We start from the raw sequence: 21,041 nt of genomic DNA on the forward strand, positions 1-21,041 counted from the left end.
TTTACGCGACCAACTTTTTTGAAACACACTGAAGCGTAAATCGCGTCGTTTTAGAGCCAATTTGGCAAAGGTTATTAAAGTTGATTACATTTATCTAAACACAAAAGAAGGTTGATGAATAATGATTACACAAATCTTATGCATTACAAAAATCTTGTGGTCCGTTTCTATAAAATAAAGCATACCCCGCATAATTACACCAACCTTTTAATCATGGACAACTCAAAAAGTAAAAAAAAAAGAAAAACTTTTATTTGAATAATGACAGCGGTTGGAAGTGCACAAGAGCCACATAAAACCTCATATTTGAGTTATGGAGTGTAATGACGTTTTTTTTGAAATATAATTGATAAAATCATTAAATACTGGGAGAGAATTGATAAATTCCTAAAATTAGAATATAATTCATACAAGCACTAAAAGATTGGGCAAATTCATTATATTTTTACTGGACAAATAATAGAACTCTAGAACATAAGAGAGAATATAACCACCACTATATTTTCAACAACATTGTTTTCTTTTAACAAACCTTTGTAGTATTGTTTTGTCGATTGAGGAGCAAAATGAAAAAACATAAGCTTACTTCTTTATACTGAAAAGAGAGCAAACTAATGCATCTGCTCGCACTCTATATTTTATCCTTGATGAAATTACTAGAATTTTGTACCTGCTAAAATAACAAAAAATTTAGACCCAACTTAGAGAAAATGGTTAGCCAAAACAAGTTACTATAACACGGATAAAGCTGTAATCGAAATCTTGCTAATGCTTTGAAAATTCCTTCATACATGTTGCCAACTCTTGATTTTAACATAATTTGTCCAATGGTGCGTATCAGATGTTATTCAATCATAAGAATAAATAGCAAAGATTCTAGATGAATTGCTTTATAAAATAAATAAATAAGTACATTAATAAGAAAGAGACTAAGATGCTGAACTAAGCACATAACTAGCAATGGCAAGAACAAAGTTTCCACCAACGGTAGTATCTCAGAAAGTAGACTTTTGATTTCTAATGACTGTAACATAAAGCAAGGTTTAGTACACATCTATATATTACCTCGATTTATAGAGACCGGATATTTTGCAAGCAGTAGGATTGTTAGAATCACGACCAGTTAGTAAAAGCCATTACAGACTTCAAAATAATTGTTTCGCCAGCTCCAGAAGGGAAGTAGACCAAATCATAGAACATTTTTTATATACCAGAATGCCTGCCACATATTTGAACACTAAATTCAGTTTTATAAACATAGTATTTCATTTCCAAATCCAGAAAGTAAATGAAATATATCAATATGGGAGAATCCAACAAGCAATCTTACCATGGTTAGGTCATTTTCTTTGGAGTCTTAAAGCGCCAGCAGTGAGCAATCTGATAAGTAATCTGTCATACATTTTCTTCATTCACATGTAGTATACAAAGGGGTGATTTATGCCTATTACTGCCTTTCATATTTCTTTGCTAAATCTTTAAGCAGTAACCTCTGCCGAAAATCCAGATATTTATCTACGCTAGTTCCTGCCCACTGCCGGCAAAATGATTCATCAGTTGGGACAAATGAGCTCAAAGGGAATGGCCCTTTCGGAGCTTTCTTCAACGAAACCAGGAAGCGATGACGGGGTCTGATCCTTTGGTCCAAAGACAAGCTAAGGTATGTTGGATATTTGGTCAGAGATTGGACTTCATTCTGAAGTTCGTTGACCAAATACTTGTATTTAGGCTTCAGATTTGCCTCCAGTGAAAGTGAGAATACCTGAAGGTTATTATAAACTTAGACTCATTTCTAAATTAATTAAGCAACTGTTTCAGGCATAAAAGATACTAGTATACTACTAAATCACAATTATGCTAAAGCAAACACAATTACCAAAAGCATAAACCAAATCAATTACACTAGGGAAGCAAGGTGACCTGTGTAAGGCTAGTTAATACTTTCAGTATCTCTGAATTTTGCATCCCAATACTTCGTAAGAAATTGATTCTGGGGAGCAAGCCATCTTCAATGCTGTAGTGGAGGAGTTGAGGATGCTTGGTGACCATCTTCACGATACTCTGTCTAGGAGCATCCAACTCTTTCATAAGAAAATCAAGCCGTGTTTTCCATGTACTATCTATCCGTTGAACCAGGATTTGAGGACTTAACTGCACAACCTTACTTATGTCTTTCTCCTGGATTCCGATCTCATCTTTCAAATACTTGACTGTGGGTTTTAAGGAATTTTCGACACTGTAAGAGAACAATGAGGGAGTGGCAGCGATTATTTGCCCTATTCGAGACGATGGAATGCCCAAGCTACATAAAAAGGCAACATGAACCTTTAGATTGTTTTCCACAGTGTACTGCAATATTTGAGGCTGTCTCAAAATTATCTTTTGAATATCTCTATGCTTAACACCGATACTCAACAAGTATTCCAATCTTTCCTCAGCTGATTCAACATTTATCTGGAGAGAAGGCATGTGCCTCTCATACATCTGGAGGAAGTGGCGTTCCTTGAGTCCGAAACTGCTCAAGTAATTGAGAAGGGGAAAATATCTTTCGTCTAAGTCTATCTCCTCCGACAAATGACCAAATCTGTTCATAGCGGAACTTTCTGCTTCCTGCAACAATCAGAGAATACGCTTTAGCGATGCATAAGTTTGATATTGATATGAGATAGCAAGCTAGGGAGGCATAATACCTTGACTTTGGAATTCAATGTTGAAGAAACACCATCTCCATCTATTTTTTCCGTAGTATATTTGACATTCCTCACAGCAGACTTTCTTGGCCGTTTTGCAAGATTGCGTGCAGGGCTGGACGATTCCAAATCCCAATTTTTGCCTATGTGCCTGGTTCTGCCTGTATATGAAATATTTCCATAAAATGATCTATAGCTATCACAATTAGAGTTGTTTTTCTTAGTTTGAACTACCTTGTCCCTTGAGAGCTTCATTTTTCAACTTTAACCTCTGTCTATCAGTCTCAGAAATTTCAATATCTCCAAATTCATCCTGGTAAAAACCCCCAAAACATTAACTTGACAAAACATTTCAACCATGAATGAGAAACACCTTGCACCAAAAAGAATAGGTTATCTGAATCAAATGTGACAATTGAACTAAACAAGCATATTCATTGTACATAACTGATTATCACTAGAATTTAATATTCCATAGTTCTCAAGGTTCTAATAGTCCAGATAATATCAGTGAAGCTATGAAATGTACAAAAGCTCATCTGCTGAGCTACAAACTCGAACATATGAAAACAATTACGCGATAATCGAATTCCAATTTACCAAAACACATACACAGTGAAATGGAAGAATCATAGAAATGAGAAAAAAATACATAGTCATCCTCCTCATCGCGGAATTCATCGGAATTAGCGGCGCGGGCATCGTCATCAGTGTCGTAGGGCGAGAGTGGGTGGCCGTGCCTGGAGCGGCGGTTGGACTTCAAAATCTTAGGATTGGAATGCGAGGAGGCGACTCGTGTAGTGCAGGTGAGTCTTGGAGCGGGGGATTGGAGGAGGGAGGCGGCGAGGTAGAGGAGAGAAGAGGCGTGGGAGAGGGAGAGGTGGTTGAGCGTGGGAGTGGAGAGGGATGAAATAGCCATCGTTGGCTGAATTTAAGAGTGGTTGGAGAATATGCTGCTGAGTATGCTCTAAAACCCTAGAGAGATTTTAGGTGAAAGGGTTGGGACCGTACAATCCAAACCTTATCTTCATCTTTGTGGTAATCCAATTTCCATTGTTTCTCTGGTTTCGCTGTGCTTCTCTTTTTCTCGCTCCAAATTTTAAAAATATCTCATAGGGATTTTTATAAACAATTACGAGTTCTAACATTGATTTTTAAATAGTACTAATGGACTTGAATGTAAGGACTGTGAAATGAGATTTTACCACAAGGATAATAATTTTTTTACACGTAAAAATCTTATATGAACAAGCACAAAATTATTAAATTTTGGGCAAATCTTATTAGATTTGTATTCTTACCATGCTAACCCTTTAATTCTTATTTTTAAAAATTATACTCCACTTTAGTTTTATTCTTTAGATTAATGAAAAAATAGGTTTAAATAGTCTCTCTGTTCCATAAAAATATATGAAAATTTTATTTTCATCCACCTCATAAAAATATGAGCATTTATGTTTATAGAAAATTATCCCCAATTTAGTACCCATTTACATTACAAAGTACTAGTATATCATTAGCGCTCACTATTACAATTCAGTATGGGGTGTGTTTGGTTCATTTGTTAGCATTTCTTGACCAAATGTGGTTAGCATAAATTGATAAACTTTATCTTAGGTTAGCGTAACCCCACCTCATGTTTGGTTCGATAGTTTTAATTTCTTGAGTTATAGTATTCGTTGTTTGGTTCATTAGAAGTGAGAAAGAGAAATGTCATTTTTACCCATACACTTTTCTTGTGAATTGAAGGGAAAATGGGAAACCTTGAGGGTATTTGGGAAATTCCCACTCAATGAGGTATTTACTCACTGCCTCAGAAACGTAAACTGTAGTGAGATGGAAAGATGGGGTATCTCAAGAAATGGGCATTTTTCGCCGGGCCTTGTTAAAAAACTCGGGCCATATAGAAACTAAAACTGACGAACCAAACACCATATATCTAACACACCAACTAAACATACCCTCAAGGTTCCCGATTATGTCATATCAAAAAGCGTACAATGCAAAACCAGAGAGCAGCTATGAAGGGAATTCACCCGGTGAACCAAGACGGACAGATTCTGTTTCCAAGCCCCCAACCCAACCTCATCGATCTCAACTGGAAATGCAACTCCTTTTTACGTTTATGGCACTTGTGTTAGTTTTGCTAGGTGTTTTAATAGGTACATCTATTTAAAAGCTGTTTTTATGTTCATGGACCATGTGTTGGTTTATATTGCTTTTTTGTGTTTTTGAACAATGACTTCTCTCAAGTCTTTAGATATCTGTATTTGGAATAACTTTAACTTCTGAGAAGGATTATTTCGTTTTGGGCAAAGCTAATTCCATCTTCAGTTTGTTGTTTAATAATTGGACCTCTTACCTTCATTCTTGTACTCCATAAAACATTGAAAAGGGAGGCATTAAATTTTCCAGAATGTGTAATATATTTGTATTAATGTAGTTACCTAAAATGTTTGTCAACTACCTCAATTATAGTAAAATGGACGAGTAATTAAATGATTCTGACCAGATTTTTAGTATGATATGGATCTTTTAAAATAGGCATTAAGTTAGGGACTTCTAAACGGTCTAATTTTTGTGGGAAATCTGCACTACATTTACAGAGATAAAATTTCCACTTCCCAATCCATATTTGGATGGAATGGTTTGGAGCAGCGCTATCGTACTTTCAAAGATATCGACGACTTGCCTTCGACTTATTGGGACATTCATCGACATAAGGGGGTTGCATCCAATGAAGTGTGGAAATCAATCATCAAGGTACTTACAAACAAAATAACTTTTTGTTTCAGGTTTCAATGGTTACGTACTGAATTTTAATTTTTTTTATTTTTTCCAGAGAAATACGTTTGCCTCAGCCTATTACCATCGCGAGGAACCGGAGTTCTCCCAACTGGATTCTGTGTTCGGCCCGAGAGTCACCAAATCCCAACACAATTCCAGTGTGATTGTCATATCTGAGTCAACGTGCCCCGTTAGTGAAGCCTGGTGTGAGTGAAGAGGTAACATCTCCTGTGGGTGCTGACTTGCTCAAGAGTCGACGCAAGCTATTTACAAGGGAACTAGGCTCGTTAGCTGTCGGGTCCACAAATGACAAAGGGCATAACTACTATGCGACTGGACCAAAGGGAGAAAAGAAGGCCAAATTTGAGGACGTGTTTACCCACCACGTCCGGGAAGAAACCTGCCAATTCTTATGCTAGTTCTTGTGCTTCTTCAACCCCGATCAAGAATAGCCTGTCCAAGTGATGCATGTTTTGAGTTTTACTCATGTTTTTTGCCACACATCCTTCATCCTAGTTCCATCATGTAGTGTGGTTGTTATCGTTTAACTTTTGCTTCTTGTATTGCTTTAGACGTCAAGTTTGCTATGTTGCATTTCACATTGCATCAAAATAGTTGTCTCGTTCCGACCCTTGTAACCTCTTCAAGCCTAACCTTCAATTTCCACGCTTCTCCTGCAAGACTCGCATAACATATGCATACCTAGCAATCTCCGGCAGCCCCATAAAAATATCCAATCGATCCAGTTCCTTCGCAAGCATTTCACAAACGTCATCCATTGAAAGCCCTGGAATATCACCTAGACGATCGAACACATCCTTCCTTGCCTGACTAAGATCAACTTCATACCCGATCCTAGTTGATAGCAATTGCAATTGTGAATTGGCGTCTTCATGCATCTTATGTAGAAGGGTATACATTCTATCCAACCCATCATCTCCCTTTCGCTTTTTATTGGATCGCTTTGACAGAGGAGTAGCCCTCTCGCCTGCAGTCACACTGTCAGCAGATGCATTCGTCCCCAAGCTCTCACTTGCTCCCTCTTCAGTGAACAAATCGTTGAGGCCGAAATCTTCAACAGGGATTGTGTCGGTATTCTCCAAATTCTGTTGTGAATACAATGCATTCACTTGTTCCATTACATCCTCAGCATTACTCCCAGTAGCTCTATCCTTCCAAAAATTATTTTCCAATCCTCCCAAAAAGGCCATGGCTTGTTTCTCATTAAACGAGCATTGCTATCATTCAATTAACTCTTATTCAATAAATCGTAGTCACAAAGTAAGAAGCAGTAAAAATACATACCTTCACTATTTGTGCCCATTGATCATCTTCACAGTCAATTTTGAAATCATTATTGCTATTAAAGCCTACACCACTTCGGCCCAAAATAGTAACCGAGGAGGAATAATTCTTCTTCAAGAACAGATCTTTGACTGAACATGAGGATTTGCCTTAATATCCGTCAGTGTTATTAAAAAACGGAGATGGCGGCGCCGTGGCGGATGGCAGTGGCAGTTTCTAGGCTCAACGCCACCTCCACCATGTGATATGGCAGTTTACTCCCTTTTTTTAATGGCGGCCACCATTCGCGAAGCGCCGTGGCAGGATATGGCTTTCATGGCGGTCGAGATGCCTTTTTGCCTTGTAAAACGACCCCACTTACCCCATTACCCGGCCCACGTGACATGTAACCTAGCCCATTGGCCTTTATAAACAGTCTTATTTATAGGGTTTATGGGAGTTTCTGGCTTCAAAACCATAACCGCTGCTGTCAATCCAAGTTATCGTCTCTCCAGTCTCCGCACGCACAAGGCTCCAGATTCTAGATTTTCATTCACGATTCAAGATAACTGAAAATTTTTATGTACTGCTACTTGGACCATCCACAATAGCATCAGACTAGCATAGTCTAGCCAAAAACTCTTCCTGCCACATCATCATGCCCTTCCTACAGCCTAGCCACTGTCCTAGCCAAGTAACAGCCTAGCAATAGGCTAACAATAGCCTAGCCAATACCCTAGCCCAACAAATAAATTGACAAATACGATTTAATTCATTTTAATTATTGGTTTTTATCAAATATTAAAAAAATGAAGTGGAATGAATTGTAAATATAGAGTATAAATAAAAAAATAAAAATAAATAAATAAATCGGGTAGCCTATTGCTCGCCGCAAAATAGGCGGCCAGCGATCGGCTAGCCGGTTAGTCCATGCCCAACCTCTCGTCCGCTCCGCGCTCGTCCTTACCGTTAGCCGATTGCAATAGTGGACTAGACGCCCGCCCTAGCCGCTAGCCTGTGGCTAGGGCGGACACTAATCCACTATTGTGGATGCTCAGTTTGTATTAATTCCACTATTTAATTCTCTCTCTTTTCTTATAACTGTTCTACTCGATGCATGGATTAATTCCACTGTATAATTCTCTCTCTTTTCCTATAACTATTCTACTCAATGAAAGCGTCTCCATAATTATTGTCTTCCACCATTTAATTTTCTAATTTTCCTATAACTATTCGAATTTTTTTGCATCTTATGTTATGTATTATATTTTATTTATTTGTTAATTTATCGACCGCCATGCCGACCGCCATATCCCTATGGCGGTTTTTTGACCGACCGCCATAAGCTGCCATACGCTATTAATAACACTGATATCCGTGGTTGGGAACTCGCGTTTTAGGGCTTCTTCTATTTTGTTGTGGTATCCAGATCGAAAACCATTATCAGACTTCCACCCTTGAGCAACAAGCTCCTTCAATGTTGCAACCAAGATTTCTTCTTCCTTATTGGCCATCATAATTTTAATCCTTGCTTGTGACTTAGTGTACCACTAAAACAAGATAAGTCACAATTATCTTAATCTACCAAACACCCAATATATGTAAATTAACTAATCTAAACTATGATTACTATCACAATGGTATCATGTCTAGTCGAAACATGACATAGCTACCAAACGAGCCATAATAATAATGTTGGTCTCACTATCCACTAACACTACTTTAACTATTATTCTACTTATCTTGCTTATATTTTTATGGGACAGAAGGAATATCAATTTTTATCATGTGAATAAAGTTTAATTATGTAATATCATTTTTAGTCATGTAATACCAAGTTCGAGTCATGTCGTGTGCTAGTCATGTTAAGGTTTGTATGCGCCTCTCACTTGACACTGCTAATTCTTTCCCGCAAAAATACATCTCCAAAAAAAACTAGGTGGTAGCTGCTGCTGTTTCCTCCAGCAACGGTCGGTGGCATTGAAGAATTCAGAATCGTCTAAAATTAAGAAAATTCTAAATTGATGAGGTGAAAGCGAGAAATCATCTCACAAATTCAAAATTGAAAAAAAAAAATCTCAGTTTGAGAATTTATATCCACATTGTACCAGAAGAACAAATTCAATGAATTTCCTTATTAAGCCAAGACCGAGTAAGACTTTATTGGGTTGGGTTGTTAAAACATGTACAGTGATTAATAAATTATTGAATTATTGGTTAAAAAAAGTACTCAAATAAATTACTCCTTGAATTAAAATTGAGGGCGAGAACTGAATAAAAACTGCGTAGACATTATTCGTATTTGGGCCGAATTGATTGGTTCGCATCTGAAACATTGAAGCTTCGAAGCGTGGCATCAGATTTTGATCGATAGTTGAAGAAGCTCACCGCCGAATCGCAGCTATGAACACTGAAATTACGTCGGCGGCGAAGCCGGAGTACCCGGTGATTGATCGAAATCCTCCATTCACTAAGACCGTCTCCAATTTCAACACCCTCGACTACCTCCGCCTCTCCACCATCACCGGCGTCTCCGTCGTCGTCGGCTACCTCTCCGGTAACCCTCCCCCCCCACCTCAGTTTATTCTCCACACTTATTGGTTGTTTCCGAATCAAGTGCGTAACTGTTTGACGAGTCTAATTTTTGATTGAATTTATCGATTAGGGATTAAGCCTGGGATTCGGGGGCCATCGATGGTGACGGGCGGTCTGATTGGAGTGATGGGAGGGTTTATGTACGCCTACCAAAATTCATGCGGCAGGCTCATGGGATTTTTCCCCAATGAAGGCGAGGTTGCCAAGTACAAGAAGAAGTGATCGATTTTTCCTAGGGTTTCTGCCTATGAAAGATAATTCCTCTTTCTCATTATATTTCGAGGTTTTGTAAGAATGCCGACGCGACTTGTATGTGGTTCTTAATAATTAAGAGGTGCTTGCTGAAACTTGGAATTGCTTGTATTCGGATTGCTGCTTGGTGAATTTAACTCCCCTTTCAAACGCTGAACCTGTTTTCTTGTTATGTTTCAAAATTGCTGTCAATTTTACTGATCAGTGTTCTTTTAGTTGTTGGGAGTTTGCAATATTATCATGACAGTACCTCATATTTTTGATGTCAGCTATATAAATGTTCATGATTTGTGCTGTTACAACTTGTGCTAATTGAGGATTAACCATAGATGGTATTGAGAAATTGATTGGATGAATGTGTGTCTTGTTATTTATTGCTGTGTGCATTTGCTATATACTTCAACTTCAAAGGTCTAACATTGTTATGATTGTTTCTCTTGAAGATTTGGCTTAAGACATTGAAAAGAAACTAATATTAGAAATTGTAGTTATAAGTGAAGACTATTTCTGTTTCAGAGTAGCTGTATAAAATGCAAGATGGTAAATGCTTTTTTGTAATTTGTAGGATATTAGTCCCAATATACATAGGCTGAGAGAGATTGTATAACTATCATAGGAATGAAGTTGTTTCTCCAGGTAACTTAGTTGGGATTAGATGACTGATGTTGAGATAGTGATGATATAGTCCTTGTGTGTGTGTGTGTGTGTGTGTTGATATCTCTTGCTATTTGCATTTCTGAACAGTGATGGACTAGTTTCACAGGGTCCTTGCTACAAAACTTTCTGATTTTCAAGTGACAGAAGGCTCAGCTCAGTTTGTATCCTTGTTATATTGATCAACCGCTATACTATCAACTCCACGATTGTAGTAGAACAATAGTTGAACAAGGGATTGCTTCTAACTTGAGATAGATTGCATTTGGCAACATGACTTCACAATAACCTTGTGTGTGCATATTCAGACCCTCCTTTCTTGGATGGGCCTCTAAAGTTTATGTAAAAACATAGATTGTCTTGTCATTGAGTACTCTGCTTAGAATTTGACCGAGATAAAAATATTGAGTGTTCTGAGTCCATGAATACAGAGTCTGAAACTGGGAGGCTGTCATCTTATCAAATGGATGTTTTCATTCTCCTGTCTGAAAAATGAAAGACATAAGAGCTAGAGTTCTTCAGTGGAAGTATAAAAACATGGAGTGAAATTGAGTTTAGAAACGACATGCCCACTAGTACCATTAACTAATTGGCTCAGAATTCTAGTAGAGATATGAGTGGGGTTAGTAGGCTTGACTCTTAAGCAGCTATTTGACTAAGGTTAAGCTCTGAAGATGGATGTCTTGTTCAAGGAGAGGGAGAGAATTGGTTTGACGATAATGACATTGTGTATCAGCTTCTTACTAACTAAGCTGGTTTGTATGCATTCACATTTTGTATCAATCCTTAACTCTCCCCCTTTCCTTGTTCTTCTACCACTACATATGTTGATGTAATTAAACATAGTTTTCAAACATTTAATGCTCAATTAACTTGAGGTAAAAGTCGTTCATGCATTTGTTTTCAAACATTGAATGCTCGATTAGTGACACTGAAACATGTGGGATAGAAACAAATGCCATACCATCAATTTAGATAACTACTCTTACGCCACATAAAATGGATTTTATTTAATCCAAGTTAAATTATTCTTAATGGCATCATTTGATAATGCCCAATGATGTTTCACTAAAGGTAGTATTTTTCTCTTCTACTTTTTCCCTTTTTCCTTTGTTATTTTAGTATAAACAACATTGTTTAGAGCAAACAACATCAAAAGACATACTTTCGTATACGGACTGAATAATTGAGAAAATTTTAAATTTCGTAATTTCATATTTCATTTTTAAACCGGCTAAAATTTAACAAAACAACATGGCTTAAGTGATTATTTATCCCTTTCTATTATTATTAAAAGTGCCCCCAGATAAACTTTTCATTTTACTGTACACAAATACTTCGTGTTTATAGCAATAGAGGTGGGCAGAGCATAAAAAAATTTAAACTTGCAACAACAAAATTGACATAACAGAAGATGGGAAGGAAAAAAAAGTAAGCTTGGAACTTGTAAAATCCTGGAACCAATACCATGAGGATAAATTCACTCAGATTTACTAATAAAAATAGAAATTATTTCTGGTAATATATATTCATAATATTCAGCAACAATTTTAAGGCCCCATAAGTATTCTTCCAAGGTTTGGCTGACATTGGTTAGAGGCATTTATCGGTGGCGTCTGAAAGTTATGAGCTTCTCTATTTCCGTATAGATTCAGCCCACCATTTACAATTTCATAGATTGGATTATTTTGGCGTCGTCCACCTTCACCATCCAAACCTTCCTCCCTTTTGTGCTCACCTGCTCGCCCGATTCCAACACCGAGGTCAAGGCTAATCGAACTGCCACCGTCATGCGCCCTCATCTTGGATGTTCCCGCGTATGGCGCAGTCCCAACAAGTTCATGACTGCTGTTTCGTGCAATCGGGACATCATGGTTGTGCTTCCCCTCGTACGTTGTTATAACAGCTTTCGGGTCATGAGATGCCCTCTCCACATGCTTCCTCACTGGGCATCCTGCATTTGTGCACTTGTAGTAGCTCCTGGATCACAAACCAACACACACGACGAGTGCAAAACAGGTCAACAACCGTCAACCTAAATCAGGTTCATACAATAAGAAAGACAAAGTCACCAGATACAAAATCAGTCTTTCCAGTTTCAAGCCAAAAGAGGAAATGCAGTTCCATATCAACTCGGCTTTCTTGTTTGGGAGATTAATGAATTTTGTGGGGGTTTTTTCATTGATAGAAAGAGAAAATTAATTAATGGCAGTATACACAAGCAAACATGGGGAGAAAAGATTTTTTATCTTTCCTTGTACCACTTTTTGTATTCATGTTATTCATTTATAGAAGAATATTTCCTTGTACCACTTGTTATATTTCAATCAGAAAGTATCAATGTTTTAAACCATTCTAGAAGAGGCATCAATGTTTTACTTACCTAGGATTGGGGTTTCCTCGGACAACTTTCTGGCCATACTTGCGCCAGCGATATCCATCATCCAGTATATCAACCTCACTCACAGTTTGAACCACAACTCGTGGTTCACGAATGGGTTTAACAACTGGTGTAACATCAATACCATCCTCCATTTTTCTGCTCAGATTGGTCAACAACATAACTCATAAGAAAATAGTAAACAGTTAAACATACATTAAAATTTTACAAAACTACATACCTCCGTTTCAAGTAAGGATCGTCATCTTCAGCATCATCGTTTTGGCCCTGAAACTGTGAGCCAGAACCATCTAATCCATCCTCATTTGTTTGCAGAGGTGACAACATGGGAGAACCATTTTGCTCCATATTATTGGTGTTCATCTTGTCTTCAACAGTAAAAAAAATTGCATAAATGCTAGCTAGCCATATAAACTTCTTCCAAATGTGATCTTACGGAATAACTAACTTTAGCTGAGCAGTCAAATTTGAAAAATGGAGCTCGGATGTTTGAGGAAAGTTCAATTTGGCTTACTAATTACGCAGGACTAATGACCCTACATTCAACATGGTGGAAAGTTGTGAAGGCACACACAAGCATAACATGTAGGGGAGAAACAAATCTAGATGGCACTACCACTTTATGGTAAGAAGTTAATCTTACTTACGGTTTGAAATACAAGAAATCAACTACATAAATCTCAACTAAGAAAACATCTAACATTTCCAAACGTATGTTACAGCTTAATTCCCAAACATTGACATCCTTGGTGACTGATGATATATAATTAAGCAAAATGTCAACATAATTAGATTAGAGGATTTAATTGCTTGACACATGTGCACAGAAGAAAACAGTTGAATGATAATTAACAGAGTTAGGCCAGTTACCCTCCTTGTCCAATTTATCCTCTTGAATGGACGTAAGACCCCCAGGATTGTGCCGACGTGCACTCTGAGGTTTCAGATGATCATGTGAACCCTTGTACACAATTTCTGTAATATGTCCACTTGGAGACCGTTCAAATATTTTTTTCACCTCACAGTTAGGGTAGGTACATTTGTAGTAACTTCGTGGAAACTCACTTCCTTTAACCAGTTTCTGCCCATATTTTCTCCAGTTATACCCATCTTCTGATGTTCTATCAGCTGAGACTGACGAGCTGCTATCTTTAGGCTCAGAAACTGAAGCTTGCGCACCTGTATTGGACTGCGCTCCCTGCTTTGATTCATCAATACTATCATACACGGATGAATCCTGTCGAGCTACTCCAAGACATTGTGGTGCTGAAGAAGAGGGTATAGCAGACTGAGAATATCGCTGATCTTGATGAGTGACTAGTCCGTTTCGATTAATTCCTGCAGGAATCTTTTCCCCAAAAGGTATTCAATGAGATATAGCTGCTTAAATATTCGCATGAAACAATAATTCAACACTTGCACCCATTTAAGTTGGATATGAAGACTAAATAATTAGGTCAGTCAGAACTAACTGATCCTAAAAAATAGGTCCTCAATGTATAACCTTTTTTGACTATCTCAATCATATCAGCTAAACAATCATTCATATGTTTGGGCACAAGTTACGTAAAAATACTAATCTCTAATCCATCAAAATATGGAAAAACTAAACACAAGGTATTGAAATCTATCAAAGGTTCTACCAGCTTGTTGTTTGATGACAATTTGCTACATAAGATACCTAGATGATGACAAATATTGTTTAATAGAAAACTGGACATGCAAGCCGATTCCACTATTTTGCAGAAATTAATTTGACAGAATAAAACATATTTTACAAATCATTCTGCGACCCATTCAATTGTTTGAGCCCACACAAATTTTTTTGGCAACCATACCAAAATGAGAATAATCTTAAGACCAAAAGGAAAGTTTTGGGGCATTACCGACATCGCTGCAGAAGATAATCCTGATGTGGTACTAACTCCAGTGTGAAACCTAAACTCGAAATCACTGGAAGTTCTTTCCTCTACAGCATTACCACTGGCGAAATTTTTCTCTAATAGAATTGCAGCATTACCACCAGATGCTTGCATCAACTGAGGCTTGAAAAAGGAACCCGTGGTGGGAGAAGGCTCAGCCTGCAAAGTAACAGGTAGTTCAAGTAAATGAAGTTTTCCTATGCACTAGTTGTATCAGATCTCCACATAAACAAAAAGAAATTTGATGTCAAGACACCTTAAATGTTCTTGTTTTCAAAATCACAATAGCAAAACAAAACAATTAACTGCACTTCACATGACAATGTCAAATGCACCCCATGATAATTATGTGGGGTTTGATGCCACAAATAAGCTCAGGGACTCTAGTATACCATATGACCTCAAAGGACAAAAACAGCAGGAAATTTGCAAGCACATGAAGATTCCATTTGTCAAGAAACAACAGAGATACTCGATCAGTGACAAGCTTCTTTATCTACTTGTTATCTCACACCAATTGACAGTACAAATGTGAACGGATATGACTCTAATAAAAGGAATGGTTTCATATTCCCCTTCTGAGTGGCCATTCCTCTTTATTCTAATGTCTTTCCAATTCCAGGCTCCATTAGCTCAAAAGATTCATATTTCCAAGTCTCCACAAAGGGTTTAAAGTTGCTAAAGATAATTCCATCTAGAAACCATTAGAATATACCCTAATGCGAGCATCAGAATCCATGGGTCCCTAAACACACACAACGGGACACATATATTACTCACTCAACAATTAATATTCTCAAATGAGCACTCAACGGGGAAAGACAATATTTTTCAACGACACCATGATGATGAAAAACGAACCAATGTCAAATCAATAATGAAATCCACCCACTAATTCACAATTAATTCCCCGGAAAATCATGCTTCCGCGTCAGCATAACACTTCCTGAAAATGTGTATTTTACGGCGGAATAATTTATGACGAAGTGGTTAATAACCTAAATTAGGGAAACTGAGGATGAATTCAATTTTATTCCACATTTAAATCAGCATTAAACTCAGTACCGGATCCGAATCTGGATATTTCCAGCTAAACCAATGCAATTCACTCAATGATTCAGTTGAAAAAAAAATTAGGGATAAAAAATGGAAAGACCTTAATGTTAGAGAGGAGAACGGGGGACTCGAGGAAGGATGTCGGACTGAGGCCGGGAGGAATAGTGATGGAAGTAGACCTACAGATCGGGAGCTTCGCCGGCGACATGAGGCGGTACCTAGCTCCGTTGGTGGATCCGCCGACATCGGTCACGTGATCGTGAGCTGAGGTCACGTGAGGTGGAACATTCTCGGAGAGCTGAGGGTGCGGGTGGGAATAGTGAGGCAGTGAGTGATGGCGGTCTTCCATTGAAGAAAGAAACGAGAAATTAATTACAGAGAGAGAAAAATGAAGGTATTTGTGAGAAACAGAGATGGGGGAAAGAGGAGAGGGGCAGGATGGTAATTTCGATTTGGGATGCTGAGAAATGACCGTTCAATTTCGACGTTGTTGACTTTATAGATTCGGATCTGGCTTCCTATTGGCTACTCGCTTCTTAGGGCACCCGCAACGCTGTGCCGTTGCGGTTCCTATGCCGTTCCGGCGGAACGGTTCTGCTGCGGCACGCGTTGCGGGGTGCGTTCCGTCGCCGTTCCTATGCCGTGCCGCGTTCCGTTCCGGAGGAACGCGGAACGGAACGTTCCGCCACGCGCCGAGGCGACGTGGCGGCCTCCCATTCGACGCGTGCAGCCCACTCGCTGCCCCGCGAGTGGGCTTCGGCGGGTGACGCAATAATTAATTTTTTTAAAAAAATTCGAATTTAATAAAAAAAAAAAAAATTTTTGCAACCGTAATGAGACCGTTTTTTTATATCCGTTTTTTATTTTTTTTTTAATTTTTATTTTATTTATTTACTCTATAAATACTCATATTTCATACTCATTTCAATCAAAAACACACATCTATTCCTCTCTATTTCCACCCCAATTTTCATCTCAAATCAACTATATTTTCCTTCTCCCAAATTTAATCAAACTAATGGATCCTTATGAACAAATGCGTCAAATATTGGAACAATCACTTGAAGAAGATCGACGACGGGAGGCGGAAGAAGCCGCGCCACCCCAACGACGCTCCCGTACGTACATCCATCGTAACCGGGAGGAAGCCGCCGCAAGGTTAGTACGCGACTACTTCTGCGATAACCCGGTTTGGGGAGATACGTACTTCCGTCGCCGTTTCCGCATGGGGAAACCGTTATTTCTCCACATCGCGAATACTTTGGCAGCCCGGGAAGAGTTCTTCCAGGAAGGGTTCGACGCGGTCGGCCGTCCCAGCTAGGGGTGGCAAATCGTGCGTGTCGGGTCGTTATCGTGTCGACACGATAACGACACGAACACGATAACAACAAACACGAACACGACCCGTTAAGAAAACCTCAAACACGAACACGAACACGACACGAAACCCTCAGACACGAACACGACACGAACACGACACGAACACATTAACGACACGAACCAATTCGGGTCAACACGACACGATAACAACACGTACATGAGATGACACGATAACGACTCGATAACAACACGACCTGATAACGGTTAAACCTATTAAAAATGAAAATAATAAGAATTAATAATATTAAAATATTATTTGTTAACGGATAACACGAACACGACACGAACACGACACGGACACGTATTGTTAACGGATAACACGAACCCGACACGAACACGACACGAACACGACACGAAATTTTCGTGTCCTTAACGGGTCGACCCGATAAGGACACGAACCCAATAAGCTCTGACCCAAACCCATTATTTTCGTGCCGGTTCGTGTCGTGTTATCGTGTCGTGTCAAAAATTGCCAGCCCTAGTCCCAGCCACACGACGCTGCAGAAATGTACTGCAGCAATCCGCCAGCTTGCGACTGGACAAACGGCCGACATGTTCGACGAATACCTCCACATCGGAGACAGCACTGGGCGAATGTGCTTGCTCAAATTCTGCCAAGGCGTCCGGGCAGCCTTCACCGACGAATTTCTCCGAAGGCCAAGCACGACCGATTGTCAGTTCCTGCTCAACCTTCACGAAACAGTGCACGGATTCCCCGGGATGCTCGGCAGCGTCGATTGCATGCACTGGCAATGGAAGAATTGCCCGGTGGCGTGGAAGGGGTCCTACACGAGCGGCCACAAAGGCACCCACCCAACCGTTATACTTGAGGCCGTTGCCGACTACCGCCTTTGGATCTGGCACGCGTACTTCGGGGTCCCCGGGTCGAACAACGACGTAAACGTGCTCCACCAGTCCGACCTCTTGACCGAAGTTTTGGATGGTAAAGCGCCGGCCATCAACTTCGTCGCCAACAACCGGCTTTATAAAATGGGGTACTATCTCGCCGATGGCATCTACCCGAAGTGGCCTACCTTCGTGAAGACGTGCAGTGGGTCTGCGAACCCAAAGCAGACTCTTTTTGCGCAGAAGCAGGAGGCTGCTCGCAAGGATGTGGAGAGGGCGTTCGGGGTTCTCCAAGCGCGCTTCAACATCATCAAAGCCCCGGCTCGTACGTGGTTCATGGAAAACATGGTCGACATCATGTATACGTGCATAATCTTGCACAACATGATTGTCCAAGACGAAGGACCCGAGGCGGGAAATTGGTTCGACGACGAATCCCCCGGAAGCTCAACCGCAAGTAGTCCGCCTCGAAGTGGAGCGCATCCGTCTATACAAGAACGGTTATCTATTCGTGCAAGGACACGCGACTCTAGTGCCCACACCCAACTCCAACATGATCTAATTGAGCACATTTGGGCAAATTTTGGCGGATGAAATTATTAAAATTGTGTACTTTTATTTTTTTAGGATTTTAATTGTGTGCTTTTTATTTTTTTACGTTTAAGTTGTAATTTTTTTTAATGTTGTGTGTTTTTTAATAAAGTGTGTTTATTTTTTAAAGTGTGTTTATTTAAATTGAATTGGGTTGGAAATAAAAAAAAAATGAAATTGAATGAATAGTAATTTAAGGAACGGTTAAGGAACGGAGGGTTGCAGGTTCCGTTTCTTAGTTAAGGAATGGAGTAAAAAAGTACAGTGGGGCCCTCAAATAGTGGTTTAAGGAACGGTATAGGAACAGCGTTGTGGATGGCCTTAGAGCATCCATAGTGGGACGGATGTCCCGCCGGACGACATCTCGACGTATTTCCCAAAAGCACCTCCTGTCACATCATAAGGACATCCCACTGCACAATGGCGGATATCCACAATAATAAAAATTCACAAATTCATCAAATTAAACAATTTGCGGAATTAAAATTTCGACATGAATACGGAGAAAATGCAACCAGTTTATTTAAAACAAAAAACATACATAATTATTAAAAAAAATACATAGTTAAAAAAACAACCTCAAGCTTCGACAAATGCGGCCCCCGTCTCACTCCTCGTCGTCCCTCCGTCAGTCCCTTCGTCCCTGTCGCCAGTCCCGGCGCCACTCTCGGGCAGGGGTGTCATCCCCAAATCGCGTCTCATAGTGTCGATGACATCCTTCAACATGATCTTGTATAAGGGATCAGTCGATGCATACCACTTGTCCATGGTGTCGAACATGCGCTGCGTTAGCTGCACACATGCGAGATTGTTAAGCTCGGGAGTGACCAAGGACCGAGATTCCGATTGGACCTCGTGGGACTCGCTGGTGCTTCCCCTAGCCATCCGCATCATGGTCTTTTGCCCAACCAGGCGGCGGCGGCGGGAAGACGATTGGGGGGTCGGGAACTCTGCCTCGGCGTCAGGGAGTTCGTAGGAACCGGCACTGCTGCTGTACTCCCCGAAGGCGTTGATCTTCGTCCGCTTCGGCCAGCCAGCTTCAACACCCGCACTAAACTTGGCGGAAGTCTGCACCACAAGATAGACATCCCAATATTTTAACTCCCCGAAACCCAATTCACTGTCGGGGTACTGCTAGTGAGACAGAAGCTTCACATCATCGGCGGACATGCCGCTTGATGCCGTACGGAGGATGTTTTGGTAGATGCCGACAAATCGGCTGAGCTGCCTCCTCAGCCGCTCTCACTGTTTCCGGCATTGTTCTCCATCGCGAGCTTCCCACCTGGCGGTTTGAATTGGAGGTAGCTTTGGCTAATGTGCCACCACATTCTGTCGATGTGCTAGTTAGCTCTGACGTAGGGATCCTCGACTACACCGACCCAGGACGCACTCCCCTATGCTCCAGATGGTCCTCTTTCTCCCGTCGGCTTTCTCTCCCACCCCCTCGGCCGCCGCCCCACCCTCGTTCGCCGCACGCGAGGACGAGGTAGTGCCCTTGCCCTTCCCTCTCCCCTGCTTCCGCGTCCTACCTGCCGCCGGTTGCATCTTAGTGGGAGACTCCCTGACCGGAGATAGTCTCAACTCCTCAAAAGAGAGAGTCTCGATGCCGGTTAGCTGAGTCTCCAGAAGAGTACTCTGGGGGGATCACTTGACAATAAATCCATGTAGAGGAGACAGACATTGTCCCCAGGTGATTGGGGGACCCCCTGCCTGCTCCCCCCGCAGCGGCAGGCATGCCCTGCATCATCCCGGGCATTTGAGGCATCATCCCCGTCATCGCGGCACTCACCCCGGCATTTGGGGCATCATCTCACTCATCCCTGCACACCAAGGGGGCTACATATTGTAGTACCCCTGCATCATCCCCGCCATTTTGGGGTTGGGGCATCATCGGCGTAATTCCGGGCATCATCCCGGACATCGGTGCACTTCCGCCGGCGTTTCCCCCAACTCTAACGGGAAACGTCGGCGTTTGTGACTTGCTCGTGGCGGGGGAATCACTATCATGGTGCTCCATTTATCTTCAAAAGAAATGAAAGTATAGAGAGAAACTCGTTAAAACAAGTGGTGCGAATGAAATGAAGTTCAACGAGCCGTATATATGGAGTTTTTTTTAAAAAAAATAAAATTAAAAATAAAGACGTCCGTCGGGAACCCGCAATGGCGGACGTCACGACAAACGTCCCGACATACGTCATCGGAAATCCGCGGAACTCCGGTGTCCGCAAGCGACGTCAGCATCCGCCGGTTGCTCACCGGACGTCCAGGCGAACGTCCGCTGTTGCGGATGCTCTTATCCAGTTATTTTTACTTTATTTTACATTAACCCCGTTTTGCACAAAATTATTAAAGCTTTGGGTTTTTTGTCTTCTTCCTCTGCCAAAAGAGGTGTAAAATCTTGCCGATAGATTCAGGCGTCAATCATTCAAATCCCTATTTTGTTTTAATTTCATTTATATTTGAATCAGAGAATCAAAAATTAATTTGTTTTCCCTTTTTCAATTGCTTGATTTTTTGAGATTTGATGGAATTAAAAAGAAAATCTGGGTGCATCATCAAAAACAGAAAAAAAAATTGAAGAAT

The 21,041-nt window shown here is 40.5% G+C and overlaps 4 protein-coding genes across 8 annotated transcripts in view; 2 read left to right on the plus strand and 2 right to left on the minus strand.

Annotated features, from left to right (window-relative positions):
• LOC121756375 (peptidyl-prolyl cis-trans isomerase FKBP16-1, chloroplastic-like) overlaps nucleotides 1-21,041 on the plus strand; it is a 542,442-nt gene that overhangs the window by 344,145 nt on the left and 177,256 nt on the right. The window lies entirely within an intron of this gene.
• On the minus strand, nucleotides 476-3,784 carry LOC121756348 (transcription termination factor MTERF9, chloroplastic-like). Of its 3 annotated transcripts, none has more exons than XM_042151869.1 (7): nucleotides 3,343-3,784; nucleotides 2,925-3,003; nucleotides 2,691-2,851; nucleotides 1,921-2,610; nucleotides 1,331-1,762; nucleotides 1,066-1,219; nucleotides 476-670 (listed from the first exon to the last, which is right to left on the minus strand). In XM_042151869.1, exons 1-5 carry the CDS (start codon nucleotides 3,607-3,609, stop codon nucleotides 1,448-1,450), a joined length of 1,512 nt encoding a protein of 503 aa, XP_042007803.1. In that variant the 5' UTR covers nucleotides 3,610-3,784; the 3' UTR covers nucleotides 476-670; nucleotides 1,066-1,219; nucleotides 1,331-1,447. The 3 variants fall into 3 exon arrangements, with proteins under 3 accessions (XP_042007803.1, XP_042007802.1, XP_042007804.1); XM_042151868.1 differs by having other exon boundaries at nucleotides 476-673; XM_042151870.1 differs by having other exon boundaries at nucleotides 476-673; nucleotides 3,303-3,530.
• LOC121756384 lies at nucleotides 9,029-9,765 on the plus strand. Its single transcript, XM_042151932.1, has 2 exons — nucleotides 9,029-9,318; nucleotides 9,427-9,765. Exons 1-2 carry the CDS (start codon nucleotides 9,165-9,167, stop codon nucleotides 9,576-9,578), a joined length of 306 nt encoding a protein of 101 aa, XP_042007866.1. The 5' UTR covers nucleotides 9,029-9,164; the 3' UTR covers nucleotides 9,579-9,765.
• On the minus strand, nucleotides 11,732-16,097 carry LOC121756345 (probable WRKY transcription factor 20). Of its 2 annotated transcripts, none has more exons than XM_042151862.1 (6): nucleotides 15,742-16,097; nucleotides 14,550-14,744; nucleotides 13,534-14,011; nucleotides 12,884-13,031; nucleotides 12,646-12,801; nucleotides 11,732-12,242 (listed from the first exon to the last, which is right to left on the minus strand). In XM_042151862.1, exons 1-6 carry the CDS (start codon nucleotides 15,988-15,990, stop codon nucleotides 11,813-11,815), a joined length of 1,656 nt encoding a protein of 551 aa, XP_042007796.1. In that variant the 5' UTR covers nucleotides 15,991-16,097; the 3' UTR covers nucleotides 11,732-11,812. The 2 variants fall into 2 exon arrangements, with proteins under 2 accessions (XP_042007796.1, XP_042007798.1); XM_042151864.1 differs by lacking the exon at nucleotides 15,742-16,097 and adding an exon at nucleotides 14,978-15,694.

The sequence above is a fragment of the Salvia splendens genome, chromosome 11 (assembly GCF_004379255.2).
Source record: "Salvia splendens isolate huo1 chromosome 11, SspV2, whole genome shotgun sequence".
Lineage (NCBI taxonomy): Eukaryota > Viridiplantae > Streptophyta > Magnoliopsida > Lamiales > Lamiaceae > Salvia > Salvia splendens.

Coding starts and splice junctions, on each gene's coding strand:
- LOC121756348 (XM_042151869.1), bottom strand. CDS start 3,609: ATGGCTATTTCATCCCTCTCCACTCCCACGCTCAACCACCTCTCCCTC. Junction 2,852..2,924: donor TGAAGCTCTCAAGGGACAAG/GTAGTTCAAACT, acceptor TTTCATATACAG/GCAGAACCAGGCACATAGGC. Junction 1,763..1,920: donor TATTAACTAGCCTTACACAG/GTCACCTTGCTT, acceptor AATAACCTTCAG/GTATTCTCACTTTCACTGGA.
- LOC121756384 (XM_042151932.1), top strand. CDS start 9,165: ATGAACACTGAAATTACGTCGGCGGCGAAGCCGGAGTACCCGGTGATT. Junction 9,319..9,426: donor CGTCGTCGGCTACCTCTCCG/GTAACCCTCCCC, acceptor TTTATCGATTAG/GGATTAAGCCTGGGATTCGG.
- LOC121756345 (XM_042151862.1), bottom strand. CDS start 15,990: ATGGAAGACCGCCATCACTCACTGCCTCACTATTCCCACCCGCACCCT. Junction 14,745..15,741: donor TTCTCCTCTCTAACATTAAG/GTCTTTCCATTT, acceptor GTTACTTTGCAG/GCTGAGCCTTCTCCCACCAC. Junction 13,032..13,533: donor GGATAAATTGGACAAGGAGG/GTAACTGGCCTA, acceptor TTACTGTTGAAG/ACAAGATGAACACCAATAAT.